General features: G+C 37.1%; 1 protein-coding gene across 3 annotated transcripts in view; it reads left to right on the top strand.

Moving 5' to 3' along the window:
* Positions 1 to 2,275: 2,275 nt before the first annotated feature.
* The window catches only part of LOC131314372 (uncharacterized), a 33,978-nt gene continuing 17,466 nt past the window's right edge, over positions 2,276 to 18,787 (top strand). The window contains exons 1-5 of one of the 3 annotated variants that reach the window (XM_058342964.1): positions 2,276 to 2,439; positions 2,518 to 3,135; positions 5,689 to 6,345; positions 7,063 to 7,143; positions 16,549 to 17,160. In XM_058342964.1, the coding sequence (XP_058198947.1) occupies positions 2,404 to 2,439; positions 2,518 to 3,135; positions 5,689 to 6,345; positions 7,063 to 7,143; positions 16,549 to 17,160 (2,004 nt within the window). In that variant the 5' untranslated portion in view covers positions 2,276 to 2,403. The remainder of the gene's footprint in view (positions 2,440 to 2,517; positions 3,136 to 5,688; positions 6,346 to 7,062; positions 7,144 to 16,548; positions 17,161 to 18,787) is intronic. The other 2 variants (XM_058342963.1, XM_058342965.1) reach the window with 2 other exon arrangements.

Raw genomic sequence — 18,787 nt, 5'->3', positions numbered from 1 at the left:
ATAAGTATTTTCACCAGAGACTCCCTATTTTATAAGAGGTATAGATGCATAGATATGGAATTAATTAACTAGTTGGGCTCGGTTAGGGCTCGTTCGAGTTTAATTCGCTTACCAATCAAACCCAAGCCTCATTTTTTAGGCTCGTTCCATAAACGAGTAAAGCCCAAATCTATGAATATTCGATTTGATTAGGTTTGCAAATTTGGGACTAAAATATCAAAAATAATTATTTGGAGGAAGAGATAATATTTTCGTGGGATAATACGAGGTATATATGCACTGTTATAGAAAGATTACAAAAGTAATTTTTTTGGTTGATCATGTTCTTGATTGAATTTTATTTTTAAGATTATTTGGTTTATTAGGCAGTATTTATATATTGCGCTAAAATAAAAATTATCAAACTCGAGTTTGCATTTGGTTCGTTTGAATTTAACGAGCTTTGACGAGTTGAACATTAGCTTCAAAATTTGTAAAAGAATCAAACTCAAGCTAAACACGAACTTCAAAAATTTAAGGCGAGCCAAATTCAAGCTCAATTGTTCAGACTCTAATCGATCACGAACCAAGCTCAAGCATGACCAATATTTTATTGAGTCGATTTGAGCTGAGCCTGATTGGATTCATATAGATTTGGCTAGTTTGCACCCCTAGTTGTGGCTAATGAATTGTGATAGAGGTAAAGGCTGCAAACGAAATAGGTCGTTTGTTAATGGCTATACGCTCGTCTCAATAAAGGTTTGTTTGAGTTTGATTTGTCCACTAAACAAACCAAACCCGAGCTTTAATATTAGGCTTGTTTGATATATAATCAAATATGAATTTAAGAATATTCGACTTGATTAAGCTTTAGAAAAGAGAGGAGAAGGAACAAATACCTAGGTTTTTGAATGGGGTCCATAAACTTGTGTAATTTGATCACGTAGGATTTCATAAAAAAAATTGTCCCCATTATAGGAGTATAACTGAAAAAAGAAACAAAACACTCGTAGAGAGGGAGAGGAGGGGCTTAAACTGTGTAGAAATTTGAGAATATTGAAATTGAATGTGGGTTAGAACTGACGATTGATGAAACTGAGCATTGAGAATTGCAGTAGAAAGCAATATGTTCATTTCGGAAAATAACTTACGGAAGATTTAAAGGTAAGTCATTTTCATCCAATTGATGGAAAATGTTTTACATGTAAAATATTTTCTTAATTTTTTACACAACCAAACACCTGAAAAAAGGAAAATATTTTACGCCCAAACAAACAGAGCCCTAATTTCTCGGTTGAAAAAAATCAATAGTGCTAACCACACAGATAATAGTGCATAGATTGTGCATAGTGTTTTTTTTTTTCGTGTGGGGCCCACCATGGGTCCCACACACACAATTCGAGTCGTTCATTAAATGTAAAACATTTTTTAAAGGGTCTCTACAAAAAATTAGTTCAATCCGATACTTACAAGTAATCTAATCATCTATAGGCATTGGATCAAACACCTATAGGCATCGGATTGAGATAATTTTTCACAAAAACCCTTTAAAAAAATATTTTACATTTAATGAACGATTCAAATCGTTTATGTGAGATCCACGATAGACCTTATAACAAAATCTGTACACAATCTGTTTACTATTTGTATATGTAGACAGACTTACTGAAAAAAGATACCAAATCGCCAACAGTCTACTTTCTCGTTTCCAGTTTCCACTACCTTATGCAAAGCGGAGGAGGCTTCAGTCTAGTGAGCTTTTGGTCCAGTACGGTTCAGTGTCTGTCAATTGTGGGCCCTTTCGGACACAAAACTATGATCGAAATCGTTCATTTTTTATATCTCATCAAGAACATTGGCCAAATCAAAATTTTCGTTTGATATCATTTCAAAATACATTGTTCTCTTTCATTTTCAAAAAGAAATTTTCAAAAAATTCCCTCTACTTCTAATATTTCTCTCTCTATCTCTCTACACTTATTACTCCTACTATTTTTCAAAAAAAATTTCAAAACACAAACCAAACAAAGCAAGTTTCAGAAAATTTGTTAAGGAGTTGTAATCTAGTGTTGGACATCTTTTTTTTACAAGATTAATGCATTTTATAATAATATCCGATAACGTGATTTTTGACTTAGCTAATAGTTTTGACAAATATAAAAAGTGAACGATTCTGATTATTATTTTGGACCCCAAAAAGAGCCCACAATTGGCCAAGACTTGACGGGACTGGACCAAAAAGCTCACTGGACAAGGAGCCTCCTAAGCAAATTACTATTTTTCCCGCGCATAGATTGGCAGCGCAAAAGCCAGACTCAAGTCTTCTCCAAGTCTTCCTTTCCGCACCTTTCCTCTCTCTCCTCCACGATCCATCTCTCCTCCCGAATTTCTCTCTCACTCTCTCTCTCTCTCTCCTACAGCAACATGTACGGCGAACACCACACTCCCGGTGATAGTAAGGTAAGAAAAACAAGCTGCAAATTTTCTAGTCTCATTTTCAGCTCAAGTTAAAGCGATACACGATTCTTCTTTATTCAGCAGGTAATCAGTCTGAAGGTTCTGGTGGACAAAGCCAGAGACCGCGTCATCTTCGCCGAGTCCGACTACGAGTTCGTTGACACACTCCTCTCTTTCTTAACCCTCCCGATCGGGTCAGCGGTCCGATTGCTCGACCCCGACTTGACATCGATCGGATCCCTAACCGCTATGTACAAGAGCGTTGCCTCGCTCGAATCGCGTAGCATGCGCACGGATTATTGCAAGGAGATGCTGTTAAACCCTAGAAATGCAACAGAGATTCAGTGCAGCAAATTGAAGATCAACGTGTACCCTCTAGAGCCTGTGAACTTGTACTCGTGCGACCGGCAGTGGTGTATTGATTCGGGTCGGCGGTTCAGCACTGTCAAAGACAGGCCCTGTCGATGCAAGTATCCGATGTCTGACAGGGTGTATGTAGATCAAGCGGAGAAGGGAGCCAAATACGATTGCGAAGGTGGTGGGGTGTTTGTCAAGGATGGAGCCTTTAGGTTTATGATAACTGATGATTTGCAGGTGATGGCCGGGTCTGCTGCTGCTTGCCTTTTGCTTTTTCGGAAGCTTGGGATTGATGATGGGATTGAGGTTGAGGAGAGGACTCTTGAATTTGGAGAACAGGAGGTAATGTTGCACTTTTGTGCTAGTGTGTATGATCTGACAACAAGGTCGCCGTAGTAGAGCATAAAGCGTGACTAAAAAGTCGACAACTAAGTAATAAAAAATGAAAGCATTTTTTGAACGGCGAAAACGAAGATTTTATTTACCAATAGCAAGGATTACAATGGATTAAAGGGCAAGAGCGAAAACACATCACACTGCCGGAGAAGAATCCCAACGAGGTTGGCATCCTTATCCTGCGACAATCATATGCCGCTCTAGCCAAAGGAGGTTGAGGAAGATAAGTAAAAAATGAATGCTTAATTCATAAAAAGCTCTGTTTGATAAGTTTTTTTTTTTGTAGTGCTGATGTTAAAATAGACTTTCTGTAAGAAGCTGGTGGTGTAGAGGAGGCAAAGGTGGTGGTGGGGTTTTGGCAGTAACGATGATGGTGGAGGACGAGGGGTGGTGGTGTGCAAAAGCGGATTTTGGAATTGAAGTTGGAGGGGGCCGAACTAGGAAATAAATTTTGGTACATCTATTTTTCCAGGTTAAATCCTGTCATTTGAGTTTTTATGGCATGTAAATGATAACTTGAAGAATTAAATTAATCTTGAGTATTGTTGCCATCATCACTCAACAACAAGCAGTATCGTGTAGCACTGTATTATCCGCCACAATTTAATGTGCTCAACAAAGAATGTTCTTATTTTTTAATTATGGTTGAAATATTCTATTCTAAGTATTCTATTCTTTTATAGATATCGACCAAAAATATGCAAGTTATATTTAAAAAAAAAGGTGCGTATGGGCGGAGAGGTGGTGGAAGCATGTTGTGGCTGTGCTGGAGGCGATGTTTTTAGTTGGAGGGATGAGGGTGTAGCTGCAGAGGCGGTGGTGTTAGTGGAGGAGCAGTGGTGGGGTGAAGGTTTTGGTGCATATTTAGTTTCAAATTCAGTCAGCATTCAATAAGAACTCTGCTTCTAAATATTTTTCTTAATTCTTAACTACTTTTTTAGAGGCACTTAGAGGGAAAAACTGCATAATTGAATTACGATATGAATTCTGCCATTATTCTTACATCAAGAGGTATTAACCATCCCAAACTGGTAGACCTTTGAGGTGCTACGTCCAAATATGATGAATCAGAGAGGGTCTGTCTGGTAGCCTCGAGGGACCTTTGGAATGCCCAACTTCATTTACTAAATTGCCAACAGATTCAAGCTGGAGTTCCAAGCAACTTCCCTCATAGAGCTATTGTAGAGGACTCTAGATTTTAGATATATGCTAAGGAGTGTGGAGCTCCTTCTCACAGAGTAGCTAATTACTAATTTCATAACATAATCAGTTAGTTACAAGTCTGTTAGAGTCAGTTAGACTAGTTAGTGGAAGCTTCCCTTTTACGCTTGAGTGTATTAGACATGTGCTTGAATTAATTTAATGTGAGCCAGAACTCCATGTATGATGTACTGATTGAATTGAGGAGAATAATATTCAGTTTCTTCTCAATATAAAGATGCCATTGCCCCATCAAGTGCATTTGCACAGAAGGAAACGGAAGGTCAGATTGCTTACTTGCGAGTTAATCAATGGTCCAAGATAAGCAACGGGAGCGTCCTCCCCAAGTGTGACAAGTCAGCTGGTAGCTGACATAACTGGAGTTAGCACTGAGACTTGAGAGCGATGCTTCTTTTGTTATATTTTGAACTGTCTTCATCTCTGCTTCTTTTCCCTTAACATTTTCGAAACACCAAAGAAAAACTACTTTTACCTTGTATGTTTCAAAGTATAGATAAACTGATTACACTTACCTATAAACAAAATATGTGTAGTGAACAGAAAACCACAATAACTCATTTTATCAAGTGGAAGCATTGCATTTCAGAATTCATGACTTGTAGGAAACTTCATACGACATAAACTTCAATTTTGTATATTCTTTTTATTCTATGAATTTGGGTGAGTGATAAATGTCAGTTCTCAAAATCGATTTAGTTTAGTGATTTTTTTTTTCATTTTTTTTCGTTATTCTTTTCCCCTCAAGTTCGTAGAGGGTTCCGGGAAGGGGAAGTGCATGACATGCTTAACCTTAACAAGTAGAATGGGTGAGAGTCAGATGAACGAAATAAAGCTTTTATTGATTTTTACTGTTTGAAACAAGATAGCTATCTTAGTTGATTAAAAGGAGCAGCGGTCACTGGCCCTAGTCCCTTAGAGTTATTCAAATTTCAAACCCTTGCCTCTCACAGAATGACTCAGAGTTTGAAATGGCTCAAAAAATGTTTCTCAACGATAATTATAACGTGTATCGTAAACAAGTGCCTGCACCGCTTCTCATTCTCCTGAATTGGTTTAAAAAAAAGTACCAAGGATAAGGAATGGCAATCATAAAGACTTGGAGCGAGTGATGTTGTTATATTGATCAGTTAGAACTTACCAAAAAAAGAAAAGATCTGTTCTATCTTGTTGATGTCTTGCCAGCTAGTGATCCGCATGCATTGTATCTCCGTAATTCGATCATGCCACTATTGATTTCTTTTTTCCCTTTGCACTCACAAATTTTATTGTCTTGGTTAGGTACTCTGTTTGCTGAAGTTCGCATTGCTCTCAAAGTCTCCCTTGACGGAGGCAATACGGTATATACAGTGCAGCAGTAAAAAAGAGAGTACAAAATTCCAGCCAAAGAGAACTCCTCAACTAGACAATAGCGCTAGAACTGCAAACACCGATAATATGAACTTGAAGCTTTTTGTAAGCAAATCTAAGAAAAATGTTTTGTTTGCTGAAGCTGGAGCGGACGTGGTGGACTTTTTGTTCAGCATCCTCACTTATCCTCTCGGGTCTATTGTAAAGCTTCTTGGTAAGAATTCTGGCTTTGGTTGTATGGACAACTTGTACAAGAGTGTTGAACATCTGGGCACTGGAGGGTATCTGAAGTCGGAAGAGTGCACGAAAATGCTAGTGTGTCCAAAGTTAGCTCCTTTTCACTGTGTTGATAACCAGCTCCTTCAGATAGAGGAAAGCTGCCTTTCAGCTGTCGTTATGGATCCCAAATCTCCAACTGGAGAAGTCGATGCTGGGAAAGGATACATGAAGGGACCTGGAACATTCATGATACTAAATGATTTGTCTGTGGCGCCATTTTCACCTGTCACAAGTGTAGCACTTCTTTACCAAATGAATATTCCTATTAATGATGTTGTGGAGCGTGTGGTGGCCATTGGCCCCGGTGAGGTAAGGTTTATGGTTATGAAATGATTTTCGCTTTGTTAAAAGTACATAAGTTGGTTATACAGGTGCCGAAAAACTGTTAAAAGTACATAAGTTGGTTATACAGGTGCCGAAAAACTGTTCCTCAGGCTGCATTTTGGTGTCCTATGAAAATGAATGGTTCTCTGTGTTGAAGTAGCAATAAGTTATATATACTACTTGGAAGGGTATATTGAGCCGTCACCATTAGTGATGGTATAAGCTCAGCATAGGTTTTCTACAAAAGGTGGTGTCCCAAGTTTCAACCCTCTCTGCTTGTGATGAGGCAACCCTATATATTGTTGCAACTGCTCAATTCACCTTTGTGGGCCCTAGGTATCTGATAGACGTAATTTATCTTCCTGCCATATAGTAACACTCTTGTCCACGAAGAACATAAGTATTCCTCCTATCTTCTATAAAGATATAGCAAAAAGTGGATGGAAGTTTTTGGTTGAGATCACCGACAAAACTATGATCTGATCCCTTCTTTGAGCTGGACACTATGTTATGCCATGAATCACTTGTTCATGGCATTTCACCTCTATGGTCAGCTAATGAATAACTCATGATGCTTTGACATCACTTCATCCGGTTTTGTTGCCTGTGTTAGTGACTAGCCTTTGAAATGGAAAGACATGCTCTTTAAGGGGTCTGATTTGCAAAAGTTATTCCTAAAGACCCTAATCTTTGTTGTTGCAGGCCCTGAATCTTCTGAATGCATCTTTAATCTCAAAAACAGTTCTGAGTGATGTCTTCAACCAGAGGGAGCCTTATCCAGAGGTCATGCTAAAAATATAGGCATACACTGCAAACGCTATGTGTATGTCATTGTGCATCAGTGATCACTGTATGATTATATCATTGTAAATATATTGCTTGCCTGTTTATGTCATTTCCATGTTAAATATCCTTGTTTGAGTGTTAAAGTGTGAACTGGAATTCAGTATTGTATTACTGACTCAAAGCTATTAGTGAAACGACAGTGTTGGATCAGAGTTACAATGCTGGTTTGTACCAACTACCAAGTGTTGAGGTTCATCTATAACTGGATTAAACCCGAATTAGAGTAGCTCTAGTTGATTAGGACGGTGTTGTATAAATACTAGAAGTACCTAGTACAGAGTCTGGTAATGTTTTAATTTTTATGGACCACATTGAACGAAAACTAAGAATGAAACGAGGAAAACAAGAAGATGCTAGACTGACTTAATAAGTTCATCCTTGAAGAAGAATTGAGGGTGAGTTTTCTGTAAACTAAATGGACCCATGTTTTCTTGGATTTTCAGGCAGCTCATTCGCCTCGTGTACATTAACTAAAATACCATTTAGCAGAAATAAGTTGACTATTGCCATTAGCCTGAAGACAAAAAATTTAGTGGAAACTCACCTTGACCAGCTGAAAGTTATTCATGTGGCCTCTCTTCACCTGTGCTCCACTGTGATGATATGCGGCACAGATGCTATAATGTTATGTGTTCTTGTAGTGGAACGATTCTTGGTCTAAATTCGTCAGACATGAACTAAGGATGCAAGGAGAACTGAAAGGAGTAATTAACAGGGAGTTTTAGCAACCTTCTAAAGATTAAAAGGAACTTCGTTTATAACCTGAACCGTGTGGTGAGTTTGACGCATATGGACGACCCTTGTTGGGTATTCCTTCGCTTTGCGGAAAACGACTGTGATTACCTATACATGGAAATCGCAAAGCCTTAAATGATCCAAAATGGTAGAACTGCGGCTTCCCCTCTAAAGATTAGAGGAGAAACAAGTCCCTGATTCAGGCCCAATTCCGCTTAAGGTTCTTATTTTGTAAGTACTTATTATTTATTGCTTTACGAGACATGTTATTCTCCCAACAAGTACTTATTTGAGTTAGTGGAACACATGCTCAGTAGTAAATCACCAAATATTTCTCTCTTATGGTTGTCGCGCATTCTCACTACTACACATTTTTGGTAAAGGCCATGCAAATTGTTCTTAAGATGATATGGTACTCCACCGTTAAATTTTTCTGTCAAGGCAGAGCAATAATATTAATTTATAGTCCAGACCCAACGTAGACAAAGGAAAATTAAAATATGGAGTTCAAGTTTATCACAGGTAGAAGCTGAACGAATTATATGCACTGTTATTGTCACGCTCCAAATCCGGGAACATGACCGGCCGTGAACCATGAAGCAATTATGGAACACGAAACTTAATTAAAAATATTTTTACAATTCGAACTAATAAGAGAAAGACTGGATATTTTATTAAAGCAAAATGTGCAAATTCAAAACCAGTATTTTTGTTAAAACATCTCATATTCTCCAACTCCAAATTCTACAATAAACTGCCAATAAATAAAAGTGCGGAAGCAAATAAAAATGTAGAAGCTTTTTGACAATAGAAAAGAAATAAAAATGCAGACGTCCTAGAGGTCCAAACCAAACAGAAGGTCCCGACAATGTCGCAGAGTCCACTACAATGCCTCATGCACTAACCTGAAAAAAAATGTGGAATAAATCCGTCAGCTGATGAGCTCAGTGAGTAGTTAAGCATGCTAAAGGTGATAATACGAAGTGACATACTTTTGAACGAACGATAATGAGGGTTTCAAGAAGTGGTTTCAAATTAATAAAGGAGATAGATGGTTCAACGAATACTAACAGCAAACCAAATACTAATCAACAGCTCAACAAAGAGTATCCACCAGTTGAATAACAGATTAATGAATAATATGAACAATCCTTGAATCACCAAAATAATTATACCAAACAATGAGTTCAATATTATCCAAAAGATGAACAACAATAAACGGGAGTCTAAACCGAAGTGGGAACCATAATTACCAATTACCAATTATCAAATATCAACTGCCAAATATTTTCTCAGGGCTTAGCCCATTGGATCTAACACCGTACTTAGAGTCACTACAGGATGGCGCCTGGGACCTTTTCCCTAAGCCGATCCGGAATAGGGTCACAGGGTAATTCATAAGTCTTTTCCCTATCCGTTGAGCACTAGAGTCACAGGGTATTTCACAAGTCTTTTTCCTAGTGGCCAGAGTCACCACGATATCTTACGGATCTTTTCCTTGGACTTTAATAAATATCAACACAGTCTATGGTCCCAAACACAAATAGAACAACGACGAGCCGGAGGCACCTGCACCAGGATTATTCTCTGTGCCGTTGCAGAGTCACAATGATATGAAGAAGTCAACGAATTGGCGACAATAAAAGTAAGGGCAATCAATCAATCATAAATATTATCAAATAACCTTGTATGCCAAAGGGTACGTCAATTGTCAATAATTATGAGAGCAAAGAACAAGATTAATATTTATCGGATTACAACAAATACTGAATTATCAATGAATAGATAGGTTCAAGAGGATTCCAAAGGAAGGGATCACATGCTTAACCACTCACCTCGATCGGAACGATAGGTCACAAAATGCGATGTTCACGTTCTCTGCTAATCTGAATTTTTAAGAATGCACATAACAGGAATCAATTTAATTGGAAAAACTACTAATCTGATTACAGTGAATACTACTATTATTTACTACCATTTACTCCCTTATCTATTCCCAGACCACGTAGTATTCATAATAGTATTGCCTTGATCAATCAAAGTATCTATTATCTATTATAGTACTAAGTGACGAATACCCTTACTTCCAATTGCAAACCTCACACATACCTTTGATCTCTTTCTCCCTTAATCCACAGAACGCAAATTCTTTACAACACCGATAGCAACTGACCAATAGCACCTCTCTGTCTTTCTCTCTGTGTCTGTCTTTCTCTCTAATGGGATGTAGAGGAGTCTCCTCCGCCTCTCTCTGTCTTTCTCTCTAATGGGATGTATTAAAAAAAAACAAACCCTACCACATGCCTTCCCTATATAACTGGCCACGTACAAACCTAACCTTTCTAATCTAATTATATGTTCAGCCCGAAATTTCTCTTCTGCATTCAATAATCACTCGTCAGGGAAAAATACCTAACTATAACCCAACGTAGAATTTCAATATAAATTATTCGAGTTTAGATAAATTTTCAAAATACATGAAGTAACAGCTGACGTCTTTTTTTTTTTTTTTATTAGAAAGAAGTTTGAAAAAAAAAATGAAAGATTTAATTATTCGCGTCAAAATACTATTTTTTTTAAATTGAAAAAGTGGGATGTCACAGTTATAGAAAACATTATAGTATAAGTTTTTTGTGGATCATGTTCTTAATTGGTTTTTATTTAAAAAAATTGGTATATTAGGTTATATTTATATGTTACGCTAAAATAAATAAAAATTATCGAACTCGAGGCTGCATTTGTTTCGTTTGAGTGTAACAAGTTAAACTGCAGCTTAGAAGATTTAAACAAGTTGAACTCAAGCGAGCCTGAGCTTCAAAAAATGTAGGCGATCCAAACTCGAGCTCAATTGTTCAGGCTCAAAATAACCACGAACCAAACTCGAGCATGACCAATATTTATCGAGCAATTCCAGCCGAGGCTGATTGGGTTCAAATAGATTCGCTAGTTTGCAGCCCTTGTGGTGGCTTGCGGCAAACGATGATCGAGGGTGGTGGCTCGTGATAGATGCAAGGGCTGCAAATGAACCGAATGACTTGTTAACAGTTCAAGGCTTGTCTTGTTAAGACTTCTTTGAGTTTGATTTGTTCATTAAATGAACCAAAGCCTGAACTTTAATGCTTGTTTGACAAATGACCGACCAAACCTGAACGTAACATTATTCAGCTCGATTAAGCTCGCAAATGTGAGGTATGCATATATCATGACCAAGATTTCATATATACTTATATAACTTGTACATGTATAAACGTATATATGCGCATACTAAAAATTTTGTAACTTGTATATTTATAAACTTTTACTACTACTACTACTACAAACTTAGATTCGTCTATGATTTTATAATTTTGCATCATACTCTCCTTTTTTTGGTAAGTACATAAACATACTTATACACAGTACATAATATAAAATTATTTGCAGTTGCTGTAAGAGCATAAATGGTTGTTATTTTTCGCTTGTTAAGGTGTTAGAATTTGCACAATAACAAGCCCTAATTTCTTGCTCCAATCCATGGCATGTGAAATAAACTTTAAAACCTAAGCTCATACCTGTGAGAGATGGAGACGCCATGAACTTTTGTGAATTAGTAAGCTGCTGGTATGAGATCGAAAGGATGAAGAGCAGAACCACAATCAAAACGTTTTTCATTTTTAGAGAGAGAGAGAGAGAGAGAGAGAGAGAGAGAGCTACCCTCTTTCCTGGTATCTCAATCATATGTGTTTTAGTGGGATAAACGCATATATATAGCATATATATAGGATGGGGGTAGGATACCCTTTTGTGCTTATAAAATGGCTTAGCTTATTATGGATCCAAATTAACCATATAGCATCAGACCCACACAAACAAAATATATACTAATGAATTAGGTGCGACAAAATTATTCATTACAAAATGGTGATCATTACCCAAATGGGGCTAAACTAATACTCCTGATAAATTTAATAGTCGAACTAATCCGGAATTTTTAACATAAATGAATATGCTAGTCCACAAAATTGGAATAAATCTAACATAAGGTTTGTGAATAAATTTGAGTTCGGCTCAAACCTAAACAAGCTTGAACCGGGCTTGGCTTATCAAATATCCATTGTGATGCAGGGAAGCGAATAAGAAGACTGATAATCAAAGCGACAAGGACAATCACAAACGCAGTAGTTTAGATAAACTCTCTCTGACTCTTTTCTTTATGAAAATAATAAACTGTTCAACTCTAAGGCATAAAACCGAATATAAAGGAAGCAAACCTAACCCTAGGAAACATAAAGAAACAATACCGAAATTATTAAAGACCCATAAAATAAAGGAAAAAACAAGACTTCAGAAAAAAGAATGGGCTGTAACGGAAATTCCTGCGGAAAGTTATAAGAGCGCAAAGAATGACCCAAAACGTTCCGAAGGCCCATTAGGAGGCCTAAATGGCCTCGGAAGGCTAAAATACTCGCGGCACATGGCCAAAGGCGATGTATTTTGACTGTTGGGCCGTTTCGGATTGAACCCAGGTGGGCCTGTTGCCTAAATCCACAGTCAATTATATTACGAAAATGCTGCTTAGTACAAATAGGCCTTGGAATGTTTAAGATGGTACTCCTCCCCTCCTCTTTGGCTACTGCATCACATTGAGCTCCACGGCTCGAGCTCAAGCTCAAGTTTGTTAAAAATTAGTAACAAACAAATGTGAAAATCTAAAACTCAACTCGATTCAGTTCGGTTCATGTGCAACTCCAGAATAGGATAAGACAGGGTTCAGGAAAAAGGATAGGAGACCGATAGTGGGGTTCATGAACTTATGTACTTTGATTAGGTAGGATTCCATCAAAAAAGATGGCCACCATTATATTATTGCTAGAAAAGAAATAAGGGTTGATTTGGGAAAATAAGCCAAGTGCCTTAATATTTTTATTCAATTTATTTTTTAACATTTGATTGTTAGTTTTGCCTTTTTTTTTTTATATTGATTTGTCTCGACGAGCAGAATAGAACAAGGGAAAAATTATTATCCAAACTCAAGATTTTTTGGATAAAGATTTAAAAAATAAGCAAAAAAGACAGATTCTCATTTGGCTTATTCTCGTCTTTATTCAATCATAATTTTTTACTTTTTGAATTCTTTTTGTTGAGATGCGTCAAATTTTTGTAGATTAATGTTTGTCTTGGCAAAAAAGAATCGAAAAAGTAAAAAATTATTATTGAAACTAAAACTTTTTTGAATAAAAGCAAAAAATTACTATGATCTTTTGGCTTATTTGTGTCTTCATTCAATTTTTTTTTTTTTGAATTCAATCGTATTTTTATATTTTGGATCCCTTCACCAAGATGAACACGTGGCTGCAAATTTTAAATACCTGGACGCAAAGCACACCTAGCTGCAAACTATTGCACTTGACAGCGAACTTTTTCTCTTGGCCGCAAACTTGTGCACTTGACAGCAAACTATTGCAGATGGCCACGAACGTTGCACATGGCTGCAAATTTTGTGTATGTAGCCGTGAACTTTGCATACTTGGATGCAAAGCATAGCTGGCCGCTATCTATTGCTCTTGGTTGCAAACTATTGCACTTGACCTCAAACTTGTGCTTTTAGCCGCAAATTTTTGCACCTAGCCACAAGTTTTTGCTCTTGGTCGCAAACTTTTGCACCTGATCGCAAACTTTTGCTCTTGGCCGTGAAAATTAATTTTCACCTAGATGTGGATTATTGCACCTAATAATCAACAAAATAGTCACGTGAAATTAAGAAATGCAAAATATATTTGAACGAAGATTAAAAAACCCCGTCATGTAGGTTCCGTTCAGTTGTCAGGAAAGTACAGGAAATGATAGGAAAATCAACTTTTCCATAACTTTTGTAGTGTTTAGTTGCCAGGAAAGTAGTGAGAAACATGTTCTTAAGTTTTCTTGCAAGATTTACTTTCTGGCAAAAGTGATCCGGTCAAAAGCATAGGATTTTGTGGGAAAGTTTTCTTCATTGTGGGGCCAAAATAATTGGTGGGTAAAAAAAAAAGCAAATGACACCAATACCAAAAAAATACGAATTAGATTCTTAGAAAGGCACTTTAAGATTTATGTGAGTAACAATAATTTCGACTACTGTGATGCTTTCTGAGATAATTGTTGTGGAAAAAATTAGTAATTGATTTTTTTTTGAAAGTATTTATTTATCTTGTCATTAGTCTTTAATTTTGTTTTGTACTTACTAATCATCGGTATATCAATGAGTTTTTGTATCGGCAACTAATCAAACCATAGTTGTTTAAAATTTGTTTATTTAGTTATCATCTACTTATTTTTTAAGCTTCATGTTAAGACTTTGCATTAGATAAAATATATTTTTCGGTATGTGGTAGCTCTCAAAGTTACTTTTAGCCATGGGAAATAAAGAAGTTTCTCATAAGTGTATTTTATCGACAAATGAACCACTAAACCTGAGTTTTCCTGCAAAAAAAATTTGTCAAATGAACACTCACAGGAAAATAGATTTCTTTTTCCTTTACTTCATTTTACTTGACTTTTCCTGAGAATAACTTTCCTGTATAACATTCCTATCAACTGAACGGAGCCGTAGTGAAACACATGTTATAACAATGCAATTGTGACACCACACATGTTACTCAAATCTCAATACTCTGATTGCAATCTTAGGCACAGTTACCAACGAGTTTAAATTATACACCAGTCCGTTTACACAGGGTTGTACAGAAAACCAACGTCTAGCCGACACATCATTTAATTGTGGGGTAGGTTGTGGTGTGGTCTCTCCCTTTTTTTTGGCTTAATTTCTGGTTATTATTGTAAAAAAAATAAGTGTTCTAATTTTCAATTCATTTAAATCGGTGCGAAAATCTTATTTTTCTGAGTGTATTCTAAAGGGGCATAATTAATTTTTGCCTCTAAGGCTCTTATAATCAAGTTTATGCTTTATAGAGCCCCAAAAAAAGAGTAATAACTTGATTATGAGAGCCCTAGAGATAAAAATTAGTTATAACCCTTTAAGATAAAATGCTCACATAAATAAGATTTTCGCACTGGTTCAAACGAATTAATAATTGGAACACCTTATTTTTTAATATATAACTAGTTTAGAAAAAATTAAGTGCTCCAATTTTTATTCCGTTCAAACAGGTGAGAAAATCTTATTTTTTTTATCATATTATTCTAAAGGGTCATAATTAGTTTTTGTCTCTAGAATTATCATAATTAAGTATTTGCTCTTTATTTGAAACCCTGTACAACAAAAACTTGATTATGAGAGCCTAAAAACAAAAATTAATTATGACATTTTAAAATAAAATAATCAAAAAAATAGCTTTTTTGAACTGGTTCAATTGAAAATTGAAATGCTTAATTTGTTTAATCATAATAATCAGAAATGAAGCCAAAAAAGAGGGAGAGACTAGGCAACAACCTACGCCACAATTAAATGACGTGTCAGCTAGGCATTGGTTTTCCACACAACCCAGTGTAAACGGGTACAAATTGTGCACAAATTTTGATGTGGAACCTACCACGGATCCCACAAAAACAATCCAAGCTATTTATTAAATTCAAAATATTTTTTCAAAGGCCTCTGTAAAAAATAAACTCAATCCAATACCTAAAAGTAATCGGTCTAGCTATCTAACTTTTCATTTTGGTCCAAACCCAAATGAAAAATTACTAGTAGATGGTTAGATTGAGTACTTATAGGTATTGTATTGAGTTAATTTTTCACGGAAATTCTTAAAAAAATGTAAATATTTTGAATTTAATAAACGACTCGAATTATTTATGTACGACCCGTGGTGGCCCCACATTAATATCTGTACAATCTGTGCATAATTAGTCTGTGAACACAGACTTTTTGTACAGAAATGCTAAGGGTACAACAAACCCCATAAAGCAGCCGCGCATAGATTCGTTTTGCGCTCGTCTCGTATCTCACAAAGATGATTGGAGCCGCTCATTTTGTTCAATATATATCGTTTAGGGTCCCTGTAAAATTTCATCTCAATCCGATACCGGTAAGGGTGTTTACGAATCATGCAACTTTGCTTCAGAATTTGGCCTGAATTTTTGAAGCAAAGTTGGATGATTCGTAAATGCCCTTACCGGTATCGGATTGAAATGATTTTTTACAGAGACCCTAAACAATATATTAAGAACAAAATGAGCAGCTCCGATCATCTTTGTGAGATTCGAGATGGGCGCAAAATGGATCTGTAAGCTGCCGCTGTACTTTGGTTGCTGTACCTGTAGCACAACTGCTTTCTGTAATTTTAAACTCATTACCACCAAGGCAACGTGTATTTCCAGAACTTCTTTTCCGTTTCCAATACCTTTGCAAAAGTACTTTTCCCGCGCATTACCGCATCAATAGATTGGTAAAGCAAAAGCAAGACTCAAGTCTCCCTTAACCCCAAGTCTTCCCTTCGACAGTCGGCACCTTTCCTCTCCCTCCTCCACGATCCATCTCCCTAACCTGCCGCAGCATGTCCGGCGGAGACGACACTCCTGCTGATCGTAAGGTACGAAAACAAACTGCAAATTAATTTGTACGTAATCCCATATTTTCAGCTGATCAAGGTAAAGCTATTAACGTACGATTCTTCTTTACTAATTCAACAGGTAATCAGTCTGAAGCTTCTGGTAGACAAAGCCAGAAACCGAGTCATCTTCGCCGAGTCCGACCACGAGTTCGTCGACACACTCCTCTCGTTCTTAACCCTCCCGATCGGGTCCGCGGTCCGATTGCTCGGCCCCGACTCGACAGCGATCGGATCCCTAACCACAATGTACAATAGCGTTGCCTCGCTCGAATCGCGTCACCTGCGCACGGATTATTGCAAGGACATGCTGTTATACCCTAGAAATGCAACGGAGACTCAGTGCAGCGAATTGAAGATCAACGTGGACCCTCTAGAGCCTGTGAAATTGTACAGGTGCAACACGTGTCTTAATTCGTTTCCACGGCAGCTCAGCACTATCAAAGACAGGCCCTGTCGATGCACGCGTCCGATGTCTACCAGGGCGAAAGTAGATCAAGCGGAGAAGGGAGCCAAAGACGATTGCGAAGGTGGTGGAGTGTTTGTAAAGGATGGAGCCTTTAGTTTTATGATAACTAATGATTTGCAGGTGATGGCCGGGTCTACTGCTGCTTGCCTTTCGCTTTTTCGGAAGCTTGGGATTGATGATGGGAATGAGGTTGAGGAGAGGACTCTTGAATTTGGAGAACAGGAGGTAATGTTGCACTTTTGGCATAAAAATGCACATCACCGTGGAGCAGTTAGTGTCATTTAACAAATCTAAAGACTAAAATGGTGACAGCTAAGGAATAAAAAATGAACGAGTTATTCATAAAAAGCTCTGTTTGATAAGTTGTTAGATAAGTCTTTGTAGTGCTGAATCTGCTGATGTTAAATTAGACTGTTTGGTATAAGAAGTTGGTGGTGTAGGGGAGCCGATGGTGGAGGTCGAGGGCTGGTGGTGTGTAGTGGCGGATTCTGAAATTGAAGTAGAAGGGGAGCGAACTAGAAAGGAAATTTTGGTTTTTGGTACAACTATTTTCCAAGTAAAATCCAGTCATTTGAGTTTTTATGGTATGAAATGATAACTCGAAGAAGTAATCTTGAATATTGTTGCCATCATATCACTAAACAATACACACTTACGCAGTATCATTATAGCAATGTATTATTATTCACCACAATTTAATGTGCTCAAAATGAAGAATGTTCTTACTTTTTAATTGTGGTTGAAATTTTCTATTTTTTTCTACAGATATCTACCAAAAATATGCAAGCTATACTTTAAAAAAAAAAACTTTGTGGGTCGACCCCACAATAGCTCGCCGCTAGTGACGTGGTGACGGTAATGGCGGTATGGGCGGAGAGGTGGTCGAGGCATGTTGTGTCTGTTCTAGAGGTGATGTTTTTAGTTAGAGTGATGAGGGTGTAGCTGCGGACGCGGTGGTGTTGGTGGAGGAGCAGTGGTGTTAAGGGGCGGGGTAAAGGTGTTGGTGTATATTTAGTTACGAATTTAGTCAGCATTCAATAAGAACTCTGCTTCTCAATTTTTTTAGTTCTTAGGTACTACTTTTTCCGAGTCACTTAGAATCCAATTTGGTTATTGACTGAAGTCACTGAACTCAATTTATTTTCAACAGGTTCCGTATTTACTTGTTAACTAAAATGCGGGGTAAAAGGTTTTGAAAAGAATCGCGGTTGCTCATATATGGAAGAGAAGTTTTGTAACGCCCCGATTTTTCAAAGAATTTCGGAAGCATTAACTCTAAAATACATTGAAATTTATAAACTATTAGACCCCTATTTGTCGTTATACAAAATGTACATTAAAAAAAAAAAATTCTAACAAAACGAATCCAACATTTTATTTAAATATCTTCAGAGCAACTCTAGTCTTGATTCAGATCTCAAGCATATTTGGTCTCCGCTCTTGGTATTCTTCTTGTGTCAAACAGCTCCACCATTGAATCCTGCACCCTCTGGCAAATTAATCGCCGAAGCAAACGATTTACCATGATACAAATGTATCCGTGAGTGACAATTCACCCAGTAGAATAATCCCAATCCTACCAACCCCTTACTCTACATTTAGCAGATCAACAATATATCAATTCATAGGAGGTACAGAATAATAACACATCGCCATTTCCTTTACGATCCATTATCTTACATGAAATCTAAGAATCTTCTCCACATCGCTTACAATCATAATAATGGAACAGCTCACCATGACAACTCAGCATTAGAGGTCGCACTATCTCATTGTCAGGATCCTTTACCGTCTCCCAACTCTACACACCGGGTACTTTATCATACCCCTAATCTACACACTGGGTACTATA

The sequence above is a fragment of the Rhododendron vialii genome, chromosome 13a, assembly GCF_030253575.1.
Source record: "Rhododendron vialii isolate Sample 1 chromosome 13a, ASM3025357v1".
Lineage (NCBI taxonomy): Eukaryota > Viridiplantae > Streptophyta > Magnoliopsida > Ericales > Ericaceae > Rhododendron > Rhododendron vialii.
Note: the sequence above shows the minus strand (reverse complement) of the source record. Positions and strands in the feature narration are given on the sequence as shown.